General features: G+C 37.2%; 1 protein-coding gene across 5 annotated transcripts; it reads left to right on the forward strand.

Moving 5' to 3' along the window:
* Window positions 1-1,598: 1,598 nt before the first annotated feature.
* tey (teyrha-meyrha) lies at window positions 1,599-18,537 on the forward strand. Of its 5 annotated transcripts, none has more exons than XM_089467143.1 (9): window positions 1,599-2,081; window positions 10,206-10,475; window positions 10,593-10,746; window positions 15,383-16,008; window positions 16,070-16,228; window positions 16,320-16,641; window positions 16,711-16,990; window positions 17,068-17,359; window positions 17,786-18,537. In XM_089467143.1, the coding sequence occupies exons 1-9, from the start codon at window positions 1,965-1,967 to the stop codon at window positions 18,014-18,016; spliced, it is 2,451 nt and encodes an 816-aa protein (XP_089323269.1). In that variant the 5' UTR covers window positions 1,599-1,964; the 3' UTR covers window positions 18,017-18,537. The 5 variants fall into 5 exon arrangements, with proteins under 5 accessions (XP_089323269.1, XP_089323271.1, XP_089323270.1 ...); XM_089467145.1 differs by having other exon boundaries at window positions 17,068-17,302; XM_089467144.1 differs by having other exon boundaries at window positions 17,071-17,359.
* The last annotated feature ends 920 nt before the right edge of the window (window positions 18,538-19,457 follow it).

A 19,457-nucleotide genomic window follows, 5' to 3' on the forward strand; every position in this document is an offset into this window, starting at 1 on the left:
GGTTAGTTAAAGCTCTGCTCTGTTTGTGTTGTCATGTGTGTGACTTGTAATTGTTGTAGTTGCTGTCGTATTAATATGCTGTGGCACAACTATTTGGGTTTACTGCAGAGTTAACAGTGGGCTGGAAAAAGAGCGAGCTGAGGAGAAGAATAGTTCGTAAAATTCATTGATATGTTTAAGGGAAGATATGAACAAAACTAGAAAGCACATATTACTTATATATAGATAAATATTATGTATCATATGAAGAGTATCCTGTAGATTTATTTGCAAATAAATACACAATATTTAAGATAAGGAAAATTATATAATTTTACTAAAACATATAACATGTAACTCTTAAAAAAAAAGAAAATTGAAATGAAGTTAATTAAAAATGTTAGCTCACAATACGATATTCATATATTTTTAATATTTTTTAAATTTTGTAATTTTTGTAGATTATACTACATAATTAAAAAAAAAAAAAACAGTCAAATAAAAAATATTAACGAAAATAGTTTTTGTAAATCAATCTGCTAATTTAAAAATGTATTTTGAATCAAATGTTAGTTTTCCATGTCTACATTTTCTTAATTCTTAGGTATGCATATACAAAATTTTAATATTTTTAAACGTATTCACTGAAGTATATAATACTTTCATTTCATTTTTTCTTTAAGTTAAATATAGTGTGAAAAGCAAGGAAAATGGTTTTCTAAAACAATATTAAATTCAACACATTTATTCTTTGATTCTTCTTCTCAACTATAGCATTTCTATACATCTTTTTCTCAACTACAACATTTCTTTGCATCCCTTCATTTTTTTATCATATCACTTTAAGAATTTTCGCCATCATCTTGGCCAATAAATACCACAGTAATACGCTATATTAAGTGTCCGGCAGACAAAAGCCAGCAGGCAGCAGCTAGGAAAAAAAAATACACAGAAAAGCAAAAAAAAAAACCGACTGACTTCAAGATACTTGCAGCCACTGTCCAGACCAACAGCAACAACAATAACAGTACACAAAACAACAACAACAACAACAACAGCAAATAGCAAGCAGCCAACAGCAGGCAATCCAAAGTCAAAATGCTTCCCATACGGTTTATTTACACAAAACGTCCAAAGGGAGGGGCGAGCGAGACAGGGAACTGTGCGGGGACCAGTCCCAGGTGCTGGCAGACAAACAGGCGTACAATAACCAGCAGATAAACAGACAAACAGGCAGCAACAGCAACAACAAACGACAACAACAGCAACAACAATAACAACAAACAGCTAGCTCTGCAACCATTTTGGAATAATAATGCACAAAAACAAACTGACTGAAGAGGTTAACATAATGTAAATGCCAGCAGCAAAGGGAGAGGGGAGATCAACACCAGGCACCAGTCAGCCTTAGCAGGCGTCGCTGCCGTGTGAGAGAGCGAGCTGGCGCACACAGTCAAACCGGTTGGACGCAACCAGCCAATCACAATGCAGCAACACCAGAGGCGTTGACTGAGCGAGCGACTGCGCAGCAGCTGCAACCGCAGCCGCAGCAGCAAAAGCAACAGCAGAGGCAGCAGCGCTGCGCTCAACGGTCTCTGAAAATAGTTGGTCCAGTTGGATTTCTACAGCGCGTACGTGCGGGTGCTACCTGAAAGAGTGCTGCTGAGAGCTGTGACGTTTTGTGCCGTCGCGCGCGTGTGCTAAAGGCAAATACATATGACAAATACTTGCGCATACACACACACACATGCAAATGTGTATGTCTGTACATATGTGTAATTTAATTAACTTGCATTTTGCATTCAGTGCCAATTAATGCATAATTGCATTACAATTACAATTCCAATTACTATTGTTAATTTTTAAAGTGAAAGTTAGTGCGTTATGCTGCCCCGTGCCAAATTCGCAACAAATTAACAACAACAAAAATCATAAGAAACGAAACAAACAAATACAACAAGAATCGCGTGAGCTAACAGCTGCAGATGGAAAGCAACGCATTTGTCAGCAGCCATTTGCCATCACAAGCGCTTGTTGTACTATCGGAGGCCGCTTCCGGTTTGCATGAGGCACTGCGTGGCCAACGTCCGTTTCCAGCAAGAGTAAGTAAACATTTCCAATCAGCTCAATCCAATCAGCCAACGGCTGCGGATCTATGCCGTTTGCGATCGACGTGCGCTGACGCTGCCGCCGCCGCCACAGCGACATATTTATGACAAATCATAAACTCCACGGCGATGCCAATGCCTTGCCAGCGGCCGTCTGCTAGCAGCAGCAGCAGCAGCAGCAGCAGTAGTAGTAGCAGTAGTAGTATTAGTAGTAGTAGTAGCAGCCCCAAAAACCTGGTCGATCCACACACAAATGCTATAAATCAGCAGCACACCGGGCACCGACAACTGCACACAGAACAATGCGCATTATAAAACAACCAAAAAACCAAATACAACTAAACGAGATACACTGAGAAATATGAAGGAAATATATTGAACATATATAGAATATATTGAATATGAATATATGAATATATATAATAGAACTTGACTTTCTATACATCCTACAAAAATTGTTACATGTTCCAGTTAGAATTTCTGTTATATATATTTTATATATACAAAAGAAAAGCAACTATATGTTTTATATCATTCTATCTATATAGACAGGTTGTCTTAGCAACTCAGGAAAACAATTATATTCATCACAATGCTGTCTCAAAATCAGCTCAAACCTCATTTAAAGTTCTTTAACTTACATAGACTTACAATCTAATATAAAGATTTTTCAGTTTAGGTGGTAGGTAGGCTCTTTCTAATCCTTAACTTATCAAAGATATCCCATGACTAATATATTGTATATAAATATGTAGTATATATTATAATTATTCATGAAATATTTTGCATTTTCTAGTTCATCATCAACAACTTAAGATCTTTTCAAAAATGTTGCTAGAAATATAAAGAAGAGTGTTAAGAACTATGAGAACTGTTCATGTATACGAGTATCTCTCTTTTTTTTCTATTCAATTTTATTGTATGTTTTATCTATACCTATCAATAGCTGATCTTGTTTTTTCTTAGTGTACAGCGCTACGAGAGTCGCCTTTGAAGACAATCGAAAGTCGACAGTCAGTCAGTTTTCAGATTCAGATTCAGTTTCAGCTTCAGTTTCCAGAGTCGCATTCCTCGATCGACGAATGCGTTTGCAAACGCCCCATTGTGTGTAGATTTTTGCGATGAACAGATTTATGATAGCTACCAGCTACAGTTCCCCATGCCCAGCTTCCAGCTTTAGTGGATGCTGCGATTATTGTTTTTGAGAGCTGCGATCTCCGCGATCTGCTCGATTCCCGCAATCTTCTCGACCCCCTCAATCTCCTCGAACCACTCTCCACTCGCACTGTCTGCGATTGCCCCCGCCTGTCTGTCATCATTGTAAACATGAGCAATGATCTTGACGCTGATGCTACAAATGATGAAGAACTCGAAATCGAAGATGAGCGCTCAGTCAGTCAGCCGGCTTGCACGAATTCAGAATAACTTGCTGGCCAACTAACTTAACTGGTTGGCAGGCATTTGGCATTGGAATCGAGCCGCTGCATAGCATTGAGTAGCGTTAAGATATGTTAAACATGACAACAATATGTCCTCAACTTGTAGATGACAGTTCGGATAATATGGGAGGGCTCACGAAGATAATCACTGGCAGAAAGCAAGAAGCATTGGATATTTATAGAACCCTTAAGGAACTCTGCGAAAATCACCCTAGTCCACCAAAACTAACTCAATACACAGAGCTCAAGCTCTCTTCATTCCCAATTGGCATATAGGTGGAAAATCCAATCAGAATACCATACATTGCTCTAACTCTAGCTGCTCAAGCTGCAGTCTTATCTTCGCTCTCCCTCTCTCTCTCTCTCTCTCTCTCTCTCTCACACACTTTCTGTTACTTTTCTTACGCCGTTTCCCATTATTCATAGCCCGAACAATAAAAATTAATAAAAACAAGCCAAGCAAGCATATTAAATGCAATGTCAAATGGTTTAATGTGGATCTGGTTTTACTTTACTCGCTCACAATTTAGCCACCCGAGCACAAGGAACAACAACAACAACAAATTATTGTACAACACACCATAACAATTCTGGTAACCACAACAACAAAGATAAACAGACTGACCCCCACACAAAAAAAGATGGCAGTCCCAGACCCAGACCCTGAGCCAGAGCCAGAGCCAGACCATGAGCAACCCCGACCTGAGGGCGAGCATGAAAAGTTATGAGAGCCAGAGCTGGTATAACATATGAAATGTAATAGTTTATTTTTTGCACTTATTACTCTCACTACATAGGTGTTTCTGCACGCCTGTGTATGTGCGTATGTGTGTGTGTGTGTGTGAGTGCGCTTAATTTCATTTATAGCAATTCATCAGGGCGCAGCTCGGCAATTGCACAGGCAACGAGGCATGTAACAAGAGATAATCATATAGGGATAACTGGTTAGGGCAGGCCTAGCCTTTGAGTAGGGAATAAAGTGCATGTAGAGAGCAGACGTTAACTAGGGTGTACGGCTACACAGCTAGCTCCTGCTCCTGCAAGAAAACTGTAAACTCGTAGAGCAAATTAAAATGCTTGAGTGCTTCGAATTCCTTTATAAAAATGTATTTGCAAAATATTTTAAGAAAGTATTTGGGAAAAATAAATGTTAAATAATTATAAATAAATAAATTATAGCTATGTGTGTTTATAGCTTTAAATATTATTAAAGAACATTAAGCATTATAGTATAGTGCTTAAATTTACTTTAAATTTATAAATATATAAGTATCTACAAATTATATTGAAAGAATAAATTATGCATAAAAAATAGCATTATGCATAGATATGTTATTATTATAAAAATTAATTTGCTTAAATATTTATTGAATACCCAAAATATTTATAAATATTATTCAATATTTTGAATAAATTATTATTACTATTATTAAACTCTGCTGTGATATAACGTGATAGATCAAGGAAACCACATTATTAACAACAAATAAAAATATTGTACAATATTGCACACATATTCAATGTAATAAGGAACTACGTAGACTACTCCATACACTAAACGAAATGAGCAAACGTGTTTCTATGCGGAAATAAGATGTCGAATGGCAATAATTATTAAATACTTTTCGAATGAGACTTTCAAATAATCAATTCATGTATTTTGCTTTTAAAATAACTGACAAAGAGAAACGCAGATTCCCAAAAGGAGCTCAAAAAGACATTTATATTAATAAAATATATATATTTAAAAAATATATATATATATATATCTATATATAAATTTACTTTTGATTATAAATTATTCTGAACTATTTATCAAAATTTTTAAGTAAATTTAAATGTTTTTTTTTTTTTTTTTTAATAGATTGTGAAAATATATATTTATATAATATTTTATATATTTATCGATGCAGATAGACTTTATTTATAAATTAATTGGTTACAGTAATAATAACTTGATTTCAAATATTTTTAATAATTTTCCCTAATTTAAATATAAATTTCTTGCTGAATTTTTTTTTACTACCCTATATATTATATTTATATATTATTAGAATATTAATAGTAAATTTTAATATTTTGTTCTTAGTAGCCAAAAATATATTTGCCTTTCTTTTATCAAATAATACTAGTAGCATTTCATTGTTATTATCACATTTATCAAATTATATTAAATTGATTTAATTATAATGTTAACACAAGCAAATACAATAAGACAACTCAGACAGATTTCACTATTATCGAATGTTGGCAGAAATACCTTTCAAATTAGAGCCTCTTAGCTTGAAATGTGTTTCAATCTGAGAAAAATAACACTTTACCTTATTTATAGCAGCATCGAGTGTAGAAAAGTCTAAAGAAGATTTAGCTTCTAATAACTAAAGACGTCTCCTGATCGGCCTCAGTTGAAAGTCTGGAGTGGAGTCTGAGTTGGAGTGGGGAGAATCGAAATGCTTCAGGTTGCGGCCATAAACAGTTAGTTCGAGAAAATTGCCAATTGCTAAGCGTTTTCTGGTTTCATTTTGAGGCATTTTCTTGTTTTGTGGCCCGATCACAAATTGAGATTTATTTGTTGTGTTGAGCTATGTATGTTTGTTGTTCTTGTTGTTGTTGTTGTTGGTGTTGTTGTTGTTGTTGTCTGTGCTGTGTTTTATGACCAAGTTAAACGAAATTGGCAATTGTATGTGGACAATTGGCTGTTCGCCACTCGCTATCGTGTTGTTGTAATTAAGCTATTATTATTGTTGTAGCTGTTGTTGTTGATGTCGTTGTTGCTGTTGTTGTTGTTGTTGTTGTCTCCATGGTCGTCACAGCTGCTTGTCGCTTTACAACAATCTTCGACTCAGTGTCAAATGCCAATAATTCAAGTGTTAAAACAAGAGCAAACAAGAAGAACAAGCGCATTATGCAAATCCGCAACCCTCGAAGCCAAATGAGAGAGAGAGAGAGGGAGAGAGAGAGAGAGAGAGAGAGAGAACAACAAATCACAAGGCTGGAAACATTTCAATGCCCTCCTAATGCAAATGCAAACAAAGAATGTGAGCTGTGAATTGTGAATTGTAATAAATGCTATTGTGAATGTGCATGGGTGCTGATGGGTGCACACAAAGGGGGTGGCAAGTGGGGTGGCCACCTGCTGCACATAAATCAATGCCAACAATTTTCTAACAGCCAAGTTTGCATATTGCATTAAATGCGTGTACCGTAAATTTTTTGACAAATTAGCCAAGTTGTGCGTCGACAGTGGTTGACCACTTGGACGGAACTCATTCGGAACTAGACTCCCACCCCATTCTCTGACTGCCCCCTCCCCACTGTATGCTGTGTAGCATCTGTGCACGTGGCATTTAATCAGTGCCACTCATTGGGGGGCTTTGCCTCTGACTGACTTGGCCGAAATGCAACTCATGCGGTTGCCAACGGTCAGCTACATATCCCCATGGCAGTCCTAACTCATTTGGCGTCACTTTTTGGGGCGTGGCTGGGGTGCAAATGACTTGCAGTTGTTTGTGTCTTTTGGCAACAGCTTTAAAGCAGCGACGCCCCATCTTGACTCATTAGCAATATAGCAGCTGATGATGATAACGATGATGATGAAACCAGATGATTATCCTATTGGCGCAAGCTGAGATATTCACACTTGCAATTTATATGGGGTTGAGCTTGCTAATTTTGTTCTGTCAATGTTTTGATAAGCGTTAATTTATGGCCGCTTAATTATCAGCAATTTGCAATGGGGGTATTCCTGAAGTATTAATCGGTGAATAGCCAAAAAAATACTCTAGTTTGGCTTAGAAATATATTTCTTGATTACATGGCGCTGCCAAGTGATAAGAAAAAGCTACATAAAACTAAGTTTTCATTTTCCTGCCTCAACAGGTATATATTTCTATAGATATAAAATAGCTCAATAATATAAATGAGTCGTTTCACGGGGTAGCTTACAAAATATTTTTTTTTTTAATTTTTAAATTAAATAAATTAGTTATTATTAAACTTCTTTAAAATATTTGTTGTACATATATTTTAAATACTTTTACTATACATTTAAATAGTAAATATTGTCAATTTGTTTATCATAAATTTATATTTTTTATGATATATTTTTCTAATTATTTCTATTCAACTTAATTACATATTATTTGAAATTCTTAATAAAAGCTTTTCATATTGATATTAATTTTTTTAATAAATATTTTCGCCAAAATTGTATTATAAATAATAATAATAATTTTCAAATAATTTTATATTTTATATTTTCTATTTGCTAATAATAATCGATATATTTATTTTATTGATTTATTTTTACCAAATTTTCGCTTTAAATATTCATGCTAAAATTTGTATTTATATTTAAAACAAAAACAAATTTCAATTAATTTTTAATTGATAAAAGTGAAACTCAATTTCTTGCCTTATTTACATTTATGATTTTAATATTTTACTTAATTCATTACTTCTTAACTATAATATTTGATATATGATATAAGCAGCATATATATATCAGATTACTTCTTCGTTGTTTGTTTCATTTACACCTTCCTCAACTATTGTTTACCTCAATATCTCTTAATCCAATTCGCTTGTTTACACCACGTTTCACACTTACAAATTTGCGCATCAATATTTTCCGCTCTTGGAACACATTTTGCTTAATAACTTTGCGTGAGTTTTCGAAAGCTAAGTGAGCGTAAAATATGCGCCTTATGTGGAGTTGGCTAAGAAGCTCAGAGGAGCGGGAGGCAGATGAAAATTATGCTAGCTACATGACTAGGCACAAAAATTGGCCAATTATCGTAGGTGGAAGTGAAATGAAGACGAGGAACGTGGCAGCAGAGGGCAACATATGGCAGAGCAAGTCGAGCTGGAGGACTCTAGCTGCAAGAAATAAATCTAAATATAGATTTAGCTATTAAGAAATCTTAATTTACAGTTAAGAGCAGTGCAGAACAATGTATTAATATATGCTATAAGAGAAGAGCTCAGTAACTAAGCTGCCCTAAAATATGCGCTAAAAAAAAAAGGAAAAATGTTTAATTTACGACAAATAAATGTTAAACGGCGCAAAATTGAGAGATTTTCGAGTTACGACATTGTCGCACATAAACTGTGTCATGTGAGGGAGTGGGAGGGGGTGTGTCTGTGTGGTGGGGGGCTGCCACCAATGGGGTGTGAAATAACGAGCGAGAATTTAGCAAACACACAAAAGACTTTGCAACTGATATGGGATATTTGTGGAGTTTGAGGGTTGGGCTCAAGGGTTTGGGCACCGATGATAAAAACGACAAAGGATAAACAGAGAAACAGTTTATAACAAATTGAGCCTGATGAGTGCTAAGCGTCTGGGACACACTCACTCACTCACACACTCCCTGTAGACAGCAACATCAGCGAGGACATGTGTGACAAGTATCGCCACCCACAAAACAAAGTTGCCCAAAAAAAAAAAAAAAAAGAAAAAAACTTAAATTTGAATTTACATACAAATTTCGTCTGCAATGCGCTGCAAAGTGAGGCGGAAAAGTGTGGGCAAATGAGTGTTAAGTTGAGGGAGAATAAAATAGGGGGGAACACAACTCTCGGGGAAGTATATATCTATAAAGAAATGTTGTACAATACATGTGATGGAATATCGATTGTGTGCATAGCTGATCTATTATAGAACTTTAAAGAACTATTTTAAAATTCGAATTGGAAGAATATATTCCAATTAGACTATGCTTTGTTTTTCATAACCATGGCTCTATTCTATAAATCAACATTTGCTCAAATTATAGAGTGCTGCTTGATTTTAAGAATTATTGTACTAATTTAATTATTTAATTAGTTAAATTATGCTTTATTTTAAAAATTATTTTGTTATTTTGATTGATTAATTATTTAATATATGTTTTATTTTAAGAATTATTTTATTATTTTAAATATTTATTAATCATTTTAAATACTTTTTATTTTAAGACAATTTTTAATTGTTTTATTTTATTTAAGAATACAACAGAATGTTATTTGAATGTTTTATTTAAGCAGAATAGATTAGAACAGTATTTCAATATTTTAAATATTAAATTATTTTATTTTATTATATATTATTATCATTATTATATATAAAACATGGGACTCTAATCCTAATTATATAAAAATTATTTAACACTGACAGAAAACATAAAAAAAAACATGGGACTCTAATCCTAATAATATAAAAATTATCTAACACTGAGAGAAAACATAAAAGGCTACCCTGATGACGCAAAATATTTTATTTTATTTCTAATCACAAACCAAGCATTCAAATCTTAATCTGAACTTTTAATATTTCATATTTATATATGATATATTTTTATTATTATATATTTATTTATGATATATTTATATTTTAATTTCTAATATATATATTTATAGTTCATATTTATTTCAGATTATTATTTTATTTCTAGTTCATATTGGTTTATATTCATATTTACATGTTTATGTATTATATATTTTCATTTATTTCTTATAATTATATATATTGTCTATATTTTTTAATTCTATTTAATTTGATTCCATATTTTATTTTATAATATTTATTATGAATATATTTCTTAGATGCTCCTTTTTTACTACAATCTAAGCAACAGAAACTTTCTCTTACGCTCAGCCAACTAATCATGATGCCTCCTGCTTCTGCTTCTCCTTTCAGTTACCTGACGCCAAAGATCTACACAACATGTCACTAGTCGGCAACTATAGCACCCAATTCCTACACAACTTCCATCCGCATCTGCTGCAAACGCTCAACCATGGAATGCTGGCGGCAAATGGAGCAGCTGCCGCCGCCGCTGCGGCCGGTGCTCCGGGCGGGTATTTCGCCAGCGAGCGCTCGCCGCTGGGGAAGCCGTCGGTGCTGTCGAATTTCTCGCTGCCGTCGGCCTTCTCGCCGCCCAAGTATATTGGCATATCCCTGGATCAGGTGAGTCAGAAAGAGAGAGAGAGAGAGACAGATGCATTGCTAATCGTGCTTAGATTGGCAGTTGTCATAACTGAAATTGAATTTGGTTTTTGTTTTTGTTTGTTATTATTGCTTCAGAATCTTTTCAATGGCAACGAATCCTTTCGCACGGATTCGGCCAGCCCCACGTGCACATCACACGAATCCATGGAGGGATCACAGGATTACGATGCCGTTGAAAAGGGTGAAAGTCCGCGCAGCAATAATTCTCAGGATCCCAGGGATTTAAGACGTAAGTTGGGTTTATATTTAGCCTGGGCCCTTCACTCCGCACTCCGCACTTCACTTGATTTTCGCAAATTTGCATGTTACGAAAATATTTGCCGATAAAAAAAGAATAAACAGCAAATGTGGGCGGGGCATTGCCTCTTTTTGATCAGAATCTAGCCATATTTGTTTCAATCTAACTTTGCTCTGTGTGCAATTTTAACGCTTCACTGGTTTAACTTTGACTGGCGGGGCAGATGAGACAGACAGACGGACGTACAGACAGAGGGACAGACGAACGGACAGACAAGCGACAGGCCGCACTTTAGATTTGTATTTTTATTAGTTTTTTTCTTGCTCTTGTTATTCGAGCAGACATTCAAATCAATTTCACCTGAGGGTTGCCGCCCGCCCCTTTAAAGTCGCTCGCCATTCACTACCAAACTGGGCCAAAAACAAATTGCCTGCAAATGCGTGGCTAATTGGTGTTGGCCTTAAGCGCCTTATGCCCACCACTCCAGCAGCAGCATATGAACCTGATAAATATGAATGCAAATCGCACAGAGCTCAGCTCGAACAGGGGCGAGCTCTGTCAACAAATGTTTAGCAGGGGCGCAGCTGCCGCAGGGCTTATAAGGCTAAAAAGATATTTCCATGTGCGTAGATTATGTGATAGATGCTCAGTTAAACAGCAAAGATCAAGTTTTTAGTATAAAATAATTATAATAATAATAATTAAATAGCAAAAAAAAAAAAATTAAAACTAAAAATAAAAACAAATGATATGAATAAATTTATTATAATATAGATATGTCCATGTGTGTAAATTTCATAATAAATGCTCAGTTAAACACTAAAAATCACTGATAAATTTAATGATTATAAAATAATATAACAATTAATAATAAAATAAAATAAATAATATAATTATAAAAAAATATAAAATTAATATATATAAATATAAATCTACTTTATATGTCATATAAATATGCTTTATATGTATATATTTCAATTAATACTATATGTTTTCTAATCGCTTGAAGTTGAAAAATATAATAAACGAATATTAATGTTACTCACTGTATTTATATACAGTAGAGTTCGGTTATAACAGTGCTAAAGGAACCGTTGCTATAACTGGGAGACGCTATAACCTTATATGTAAGTTTGTCTAGGGACCAGAATTTTCGTCTTAATAACCATACGGTATAAGCGGAGTCGTTATAACCAGATGCTACTGTATTTACATATGTATATATAGGCATTTCTTTCACAAGCCAGGACTCAAACTTTATAGGTGAATTTTGTTAATCTAATTAATTAAATTGTCGATTCCATTGCACTGCAGCTGTATTTAAAATATAAAAAATATATATATTTAAAAACTGGACTGCTCTAAATTTACATCCCCTAACAAGTGCACCAAGAACCGCCATGTAATACCAACTTATTTTGTTTGATTTTCACATTTATTTACATATGGACTTAAAAGTGGAAAACCAGTTCTACGCACACACACACACACGCATACGAGTAAATCCCCCTCCCTTTTTACCCTCTTCACCCTGAGCTCAATGTCAACTTGTCTATTTAACTTTTGGCTTATGCGAGTAGCTGACTAAACTAAGGTCATAAATTAATTTAAATAAATAATACACTTTTAATTAGCTGCATTTGCAGCATCAATAGGCCAATGGCCCAACTAGTGGAGATAAATACATGCGACTGCCTTGGGCTAAGCGAAGAAGGCTTTACGAGGGGTGTTTCTTAAGTGTTTTAAATGTCGCACAAGGCCAACTTGAACAGGAGTCGAGTTTTTTGTGTGCCTGCTGCCACTTCACTACAAAGTCAAACCACAAGCAGGAGGCAGGAGGCAGCAGGCAGCAGGCAGGAGGCAGCAAGCAGGAGGCAGCAGGCGGCACGAGGCAGCTAATTACTCAGCCTTTGCAACTTTGTTGCAACTCTTTGGCTTGCCGCTGGCACTTGAGCCAATTATGAGGCAGCTAAAGCTACCCCTAACTACCCTTATGCGACGACGACCGAAACTCATAATGTTTGCTCATTTATTCAGCATCTCTCCTCATCTCTTCTTCTTTACAACTTCACATTTTTTTTTCTCCCATTGGCTTCCTTCAAAGGATGCGCAAGTGTTGCAAATCGCTTTGATTGCATTGTTTGGCATTGTTATTGTGAGCATTACTTGTTATTATTGTTGTTATTATTATTATTATTTTTGTTGCTGCTCAGATGATGTATTATAGCCAATGCACACTTGGAATTTTCATATTAATTTCTGTAATATTAATGGCACACACATACACAAATACACACGCAAGCTATAAAAGTCATATTTCATGCTATATATGAAATACCTCCCTTTGGCAGGACCCCGCCCAATTGGCACGTGGCTGTTAGGAATTTCTGGTTATTTATTTTACAATTTTAGACAAGCATATGATTTTTGAATTATTTTGACTTAAAATTGCTTGAAAGGGGTTTTTATATATATTTTTAAATAATGAATAAACTAAACTGGAAAATATGAATAGCTAAATCAAATATTATCAGCTGTATCTGCAAAAGGTTTATAACTTTATTAGACTCTTTGCTATATTTCTTAAGAGAAGGCATTTAATGTTTTACAATACCTTAAAATTTAGTTAAAATGTAAATATATAAATTATATATATTCTTGGGCAGCGTAATGAGGTAATCCTGTTTAACTAAGCTTGTTCGCTTGCCCATATATCTGTTCGTATGTCTCTCTCACAGTCTGACTCTCCGTCTGTCTCTCTGCCTGCCTAACAAAGCCAAGGCACGAAGAGGAACTACAGAGGAACTACAGAGATCACTCAAGTTGCTTGTATGTGTATGCAGCAGTATTCGTTTGGTATTCATAATTGAGTACAACGAAGCTAGAATGCTCGCAGCTGCAGAGAGTGCTCCCATTGGTCAATTAAAGTTCGATTGCAACGATCTCTACCTGGCGTCGGGCTTAACATTTGAGAGCAACTTAGAGGTTGAGTGAAAGCTGCCCTATATAAAGGGCAGCAGCTGCAGCATTTCTTCAGTAGCCCAGGCCTGGTGGGGGTCAATCGAACAGAGCAGTAAAGTGTAGAGAAGTTTGTAAAGTGAAGTGAAGTGCGTGATCGTTCAGCAAAGCATTAAAGACTTTAAGAAAAGACTTTAAAGAAATACTAGAAAAAATACTTAGGAGAAATACTTAGATGAACTACTTGGTGGACATACTTAGTGAAAACACGTAGAGAAAACATTTAGAGGAATTACTTCGAAAAAAAAAAAAACTTAAAAAAAATACTTGGAAGAAATACTAGATGAAATACTAGAAGAAATACTTTAAAAATAACACCTAGAGGAAATACTTAAAAATATACTTGGAGAAAAACTTGGAAGAAAAACTTAAAGAAAATACTTGGAGGAAATTTGTAGAAGAAATGCTTAGAAAAAATACTTGCAAAAAATACTTAAAGAAAATACGTAGAAAACAAACTTAGAGAAAATGCTTCAAAGAAATTATTAGTGGAAATACTTAGAGGAAATACTTAGAGGAAATACTTAGAGGAAATACTTAGAGGAAATACTTAGAAGAAATACTTAGAAGAAATACTTGCAAAAAATACTTTAAAAAAATACGTAGAAAACAAACTTAGAGAAAATGCTTTAAAGAAATTATTAGTGGAAATACTTAGAGGAAATATTTAGAGGAAACTCTTACAAAAAATACTTACAAAAAATACTTAAAGAAAATACAAATAAATAAGAAAAACAAACTTAGAGAAAATGCTTTAAAGAAATTATTAGTGGAAATACTTAGAAGAAATAGTTAGTATAAAAGTAAACATTAATGACTTTCTAAATAATATCAACTCCATATTTCATTATAATATATGCTCACATTTAAATAATATTTGAATTTATGCCTAGCTCGCAGCGAGAACTTTAAATGTTTGCGCTCAACTCTTTCCAACCAAAATTTGTTGGCCTGTCCGTTGACTGTTTCTGTTACTGTTATCCGCGGTTAACCCAACGCATATTCAGCATATTATGTTGCCAGTATTTTTAGACCAAAACATTTGCCATGCCAAAGCAACAACAACAACAACATCAACAGCAGCAGCAGCAGCAAGCATATTAAATTTTATTGTAATAATATTTTAATTGCTGCCACAGTCACGTGCAGAAGTTTCTACTGGATGTGCAAACAGTTTGTATTTATTGTGGTTTGTTCTGCCCACTTTTTTTTTGCCGTGTACGTGCGGCTGACAGCTGAGCTGAAGCTGAGTGGAGCTGCGTGGAGGAGCTGTAGCTGAGCTGAGTTCAGCAGGACAACAGCAGCTCAGCAGCAGATCCAAAGGGCACGCCCCCATTTCCCCATGGCCCCATGGCCCCATCGCCCCATCAAGTAAAAATAACGAGCGCCAATTAATTTGGGCTAAGTACGTGTTAAAAATGTGTAGCATGCAATTAGAAGTTGGCCAGCAAATTTATGGGGCAGCCAGGGGCTGGGGAGGGATTACGTACGATTGGGCTTAGGAATTTCGGTATTGAAATCAATGCGCGTAGCTGGCGGAATTTCAATTTTTATTGCCATTTGGCATTGCGGCGGCTTTGATTGATGAATGCGGCATGCCTAATTTCAGATCTGCACAATGTGAGCAAAGCGCATACGATTGCCTCCTCCTCGACAGCATCCAGCAGCTCGTCGTCCTCCTGCTCGACCAGCTCGGCGGCAGCGGCAGCGGCGGCAGCAGCAGCCATTAGCTCGGCGGCCGTGGCTGCGGCCACCAGCAGCGCAGTCGTCTCCATGGCCACGCATTTGGCCAGTGCGCATCAGTCGTCGCCCGGTCACCATCATCCGCATCCACATCCGCATCAGCATCAGCATCATGGGCATCATATGGGCGCCGGCGGTGGGCAGCTGCAGCCGCCCACGCACCACCATATGGTGCATGCCCATCCACATCCGCTGACCCATCATCATGCCGCGCTGGCCAGTCTGGCCGGACTGCGTGCGATGCCGGGTGGCATGAGCCTGGTCAGCGGTTTGCAGGCGGCGGCAGCCGGTGGCGCCATACCCGATCTCTGTCCCGTCTGTGGACTGAAGCTGAGCCCCGAGGAATGGCATACGCACTTCCTCACCGAGCTGGACCGCCTGTACAAGCTGAGCGCCGGCTTCGAGCGCGCCAATCTCCAGGCCACCTACATGTTCGCACCGCCCTGCCCAGCCCAGGAGAATGCCATACGCACCAGCCACAATCGCTGGGAGGTAAGTTGGCCAGAGGATCACCCAGAGTGGGAAAGGAATTTTAGGATTTTTGGCCTTTCAGACCTTTCAGCGCATTCGCAACAATCGACAGAATCGACTGCGGCTGAAGGTGCGCAAGCGTAAATACGGCGAAATGTACATGATGGAGAGTCTCTACTGTAGCAGCTGTCCCATATGCAAGCGCAAATATGCGCTGGAGACAGGGAAACTGCCGCCAGAGGTGAGCCAACCTTTTCCAAATCTCTCTGCACTCACCCTCTATCTTCTCTCTCTCTCTATCCATATCTATTTATAATAACTTTCCTCTGCAGGAGGACACCAAGATGCAGGATGAAATCGAAACGGTGGATGTGGAGAGCTGCAATGATGATGTGCCGGACTCTGGCTCGGAGCTGCCAACGGCAGCTGGTGGTGCAGGTGCACTGACGCCCAATATGCCGCCCTCCAGCATGCACAACTCGAACGCCCAGCCGGGCAAATTGGATGGCATACTTTATCGCACGGCGTGCGTTATTAACCAGAAGGATGCGCATGGAGATGAGCAGGATGTGAGCACCAACGTGACGGCAGCCAGCAGCAGCAGTGTCAGCTGGTCGGGCGAGACAACGGCCAGCACTCAGGCGCACATCAGCGGTAAGTCGAACAGTCATTTCGGTCGGGAGAGGGACGATAATTGATCCTTGTACACTTGTTCCTGTGCAGTGAAAAACGTCAGCGAGCTGTCATCTACCACACATCACTATTACAATGCGGACTCCTGCGGCGTGGGCGTGGCTGAGCATAGCAACAGCGCCAACAGCAGCAGCAACAACAACAACAACAGCAGCAGCAGCACCAACAACAAGGAGCTAATGATGGATACGGCCATGTGCCAGAACGACAGCGATGAGGATGTCATTGTGGATGACGATGAAACTGTGAAAATGACGACCAAGTCGCACAGCTTTAAGCGACGGCTGGAGGATAATGTGGCCAGCAGCCGGTAAGCAAAGCTCGGATAATTAGCTTAGCGTCAATCCAATTAACTGCATGCCGTCTCTTTCTCTCTCCATCTGATAGCAGCTTGGAAAACATTTCGCCCAACGAGGAGCGTCCGCGATCGGAGCCACAGGTTAGCAGCACCGAGCCAGGGCCAATGGATATCTCACACAGCAACAACAACAATAACAACAATAATAATAATAACAACAACAACAATACGCCAACTGCAACCAAATATGCGGAGACCATGGAGAACAGTCTGTCGCAGCTATCATCAATGGGCGTGCCGGGATTAACACAATTGGACACAAAGGTGGGAATTAGTTCGGATTTAAAACCGGACGATGAAAACAAATGTTTCATTTGTAAGGTAATTTCTCAGTTTGCTTCAGTTCAATTTTTTGTATGCGCCTTCTCGCTTCCACCACTTGTTTCTTCAATGCACTATTTTTGCAAGCTTTACACACACACACGCACTCACTTACTCTCTTCAATTTCTTCATTTGTACGCGCTTCCACTTTCTAACTGTTCTTTGCAAGCATTGCGCACACACACTCACTCACTCTTTCTTTCTCTTAAGTTTCTTCATTTTGATCCGTTTTGTTTTTTCTTTAAGCGCTTCCACTGTCTAACTCCTCCTTGCACTATTTTTGCATGACTTACACACACACACACGCTCTCTCTAACTGCATAATTCTTCTTTGCACACTCTTTTACAACTATCTGATTCCCACTCTCGCTCAGTTTGATTACCAGTCTAAGCTATGTTCTGCTTTGTCTATCTACTCTCTCAAGACAGGCATAAAGGATCTCAACACAGATGCGTTTCTACGCGGACGTAATTTCTATTTCCATCAGAGCTGCGCCAATGTGATGAGCAGCTATAGGCTCAACAAGGAGCTGCTCAGCCAGGCGCAGGCACAGAGGGAGGCCAATGCGGCGAATGCGGCGAATACGCCGCGCAGCTTGTCGCCATCGCCCGCACAGTCGCCGCAGCAGAGCGCTGCCACCCCGGCCATGGAGTAGACGGCGAATTGAGCAATCAAAGCGTGAATTTATTACAGTTAATTAATTCAAATATTGTGGTAGCTAATGAAACAAGTTAAGCGAATATCATGTTTAATTAATTGGGCATGTCAAACGCTCGCCCCAAAGCGGGCAACAGTTTTTGTCTCGATTCCTTTCTGCGGTGCTGCCCAAAAGCGAGCAACCAATTATTTCTAATAATATTTATTTATTTTGTTTATTTTTTCCCCTTTCGCTATGTAAATTTGCGAATTCGATATATGTATATTTTTTATTTTGCAATTCTTGAAGTTAACAAAATTAATTTCCAAACATCGATGTTTAGTGCAATTTTTGCGTTGCCTTTTGGCTGTTTACCGAACAGCTCGATATAAAAATAATTTTCTTTGTTTTTTAGTACTCCAAATTCTTGAATGTGCTATAATTGTTAAATACAAATGAAATTAGTTATTATAACTAAGCCAATTAGTTGTACATTTTAAGCGTAAAATATTTATGAAAAATCAAATAAATATATTAAAATACTAACAACAATAAATGTGTTCTGTTTAATTTGGTAGGAGGTAAATTTGCAATGCTGATATGAGTTTAGTTAAGAACCCAATTTATTGGATTTATTATATGAGCTTAATAATCCTCCTTTGAACTGACACAACTGATAACAAATCGTTCGACATATCATTAACAGTCAAAAACAATAATTTGTCACCCTGCATAATATTTTTGTTTACTTAGAATTAATTAGCCATTCGCTTGCATACAAATATTACCAGCTTATTTATATATCAATTAATTAAGACAATCACATTCCAATACATGTATGTAGTTTCCACTGTGTACAGCTTTTGGTGACAAAAGCTTTATTGTAACGAAAATAACTGCAATCCTCAAGATGCGGCTGAACTTTGAGGCAGCGTTTGTGTTTAAAGCTCTTACAATTCCCATGACTACAGTAAAACCCACATGTGTTTAGATTTTCGTATGAAAATATTTCGTAGTCAAAATGGAGTATGACTGAGGCGCCGATGCCCTGTAAACAAACATACGATTGATATGCACTGATTTTAAAAATAAATATATGTATTAGGCATAAATACTTAGCGTTTAATAGGCATTCCAAACGAGCTCTTTTGATTTTTTTAGTTTCATATATATTGCTTACATATCAATAACACTTATACCCCTTTAAACCAGCTCAGTGCACATAGGGTGTCACTAGCACACATACCAAAAGCTTTTGGCACTCGCAGCCAGCTTAATTGAGTAATGGAAAATTTCTGCTGATAGCTGTAGAGCAAAATACCATAACAATAACAGCAAAAACAACAACAGCAGCAGAAACAACAGCAAAGCATCAATTGAGCTATTTTTAAACATACACACATACGTACATAAGTAATCGCAAACATGTATCTGTGTATGTGTGTGCCCCGGCATTAAA

The sequence above is a fragment of the Drosophila arizonae genome, chromosome 4 (genome assembly GCF_054131065.1).
Source record: "Drosophila arizonae isolate 15081-1271.41 chromosome 4, UAZ_ARI_1.0, whole genome shotgun sequence".
In the NCBI taxonomy this organism is placed as follows: Eukaryota; Metazoa; Arthropoda; class Insecta; order Diptera; family Drosophilidae; genus Drosophila; species Drosophila arizonae.

Excerpts from the sequence above, each read along its gene's own strand:
- tey (XM_089467143.1), top strand. The coding sequence starts at position 1,965 with ATGGAAAGCAACGCATTTGTCAGCAGCCATTTGCCATCACAAGCGCTT. Across the intron at positions 10,747-15,382 it reads GGATCCCAGGGATTTAAGAC|ATCTGCACAATGTGAGCAAA; the intron begins GTAAGTTGGGTT and ends GCCTAATTTCAG. Across the intron at positions 16,009-16,069 it reads CCAGCCACAATCGCTGGGAG|ACCTTTCAGCGCATTCGCAA; the intron begins GTAAGTTGGCCA and ends TTGGCCTTTCAG.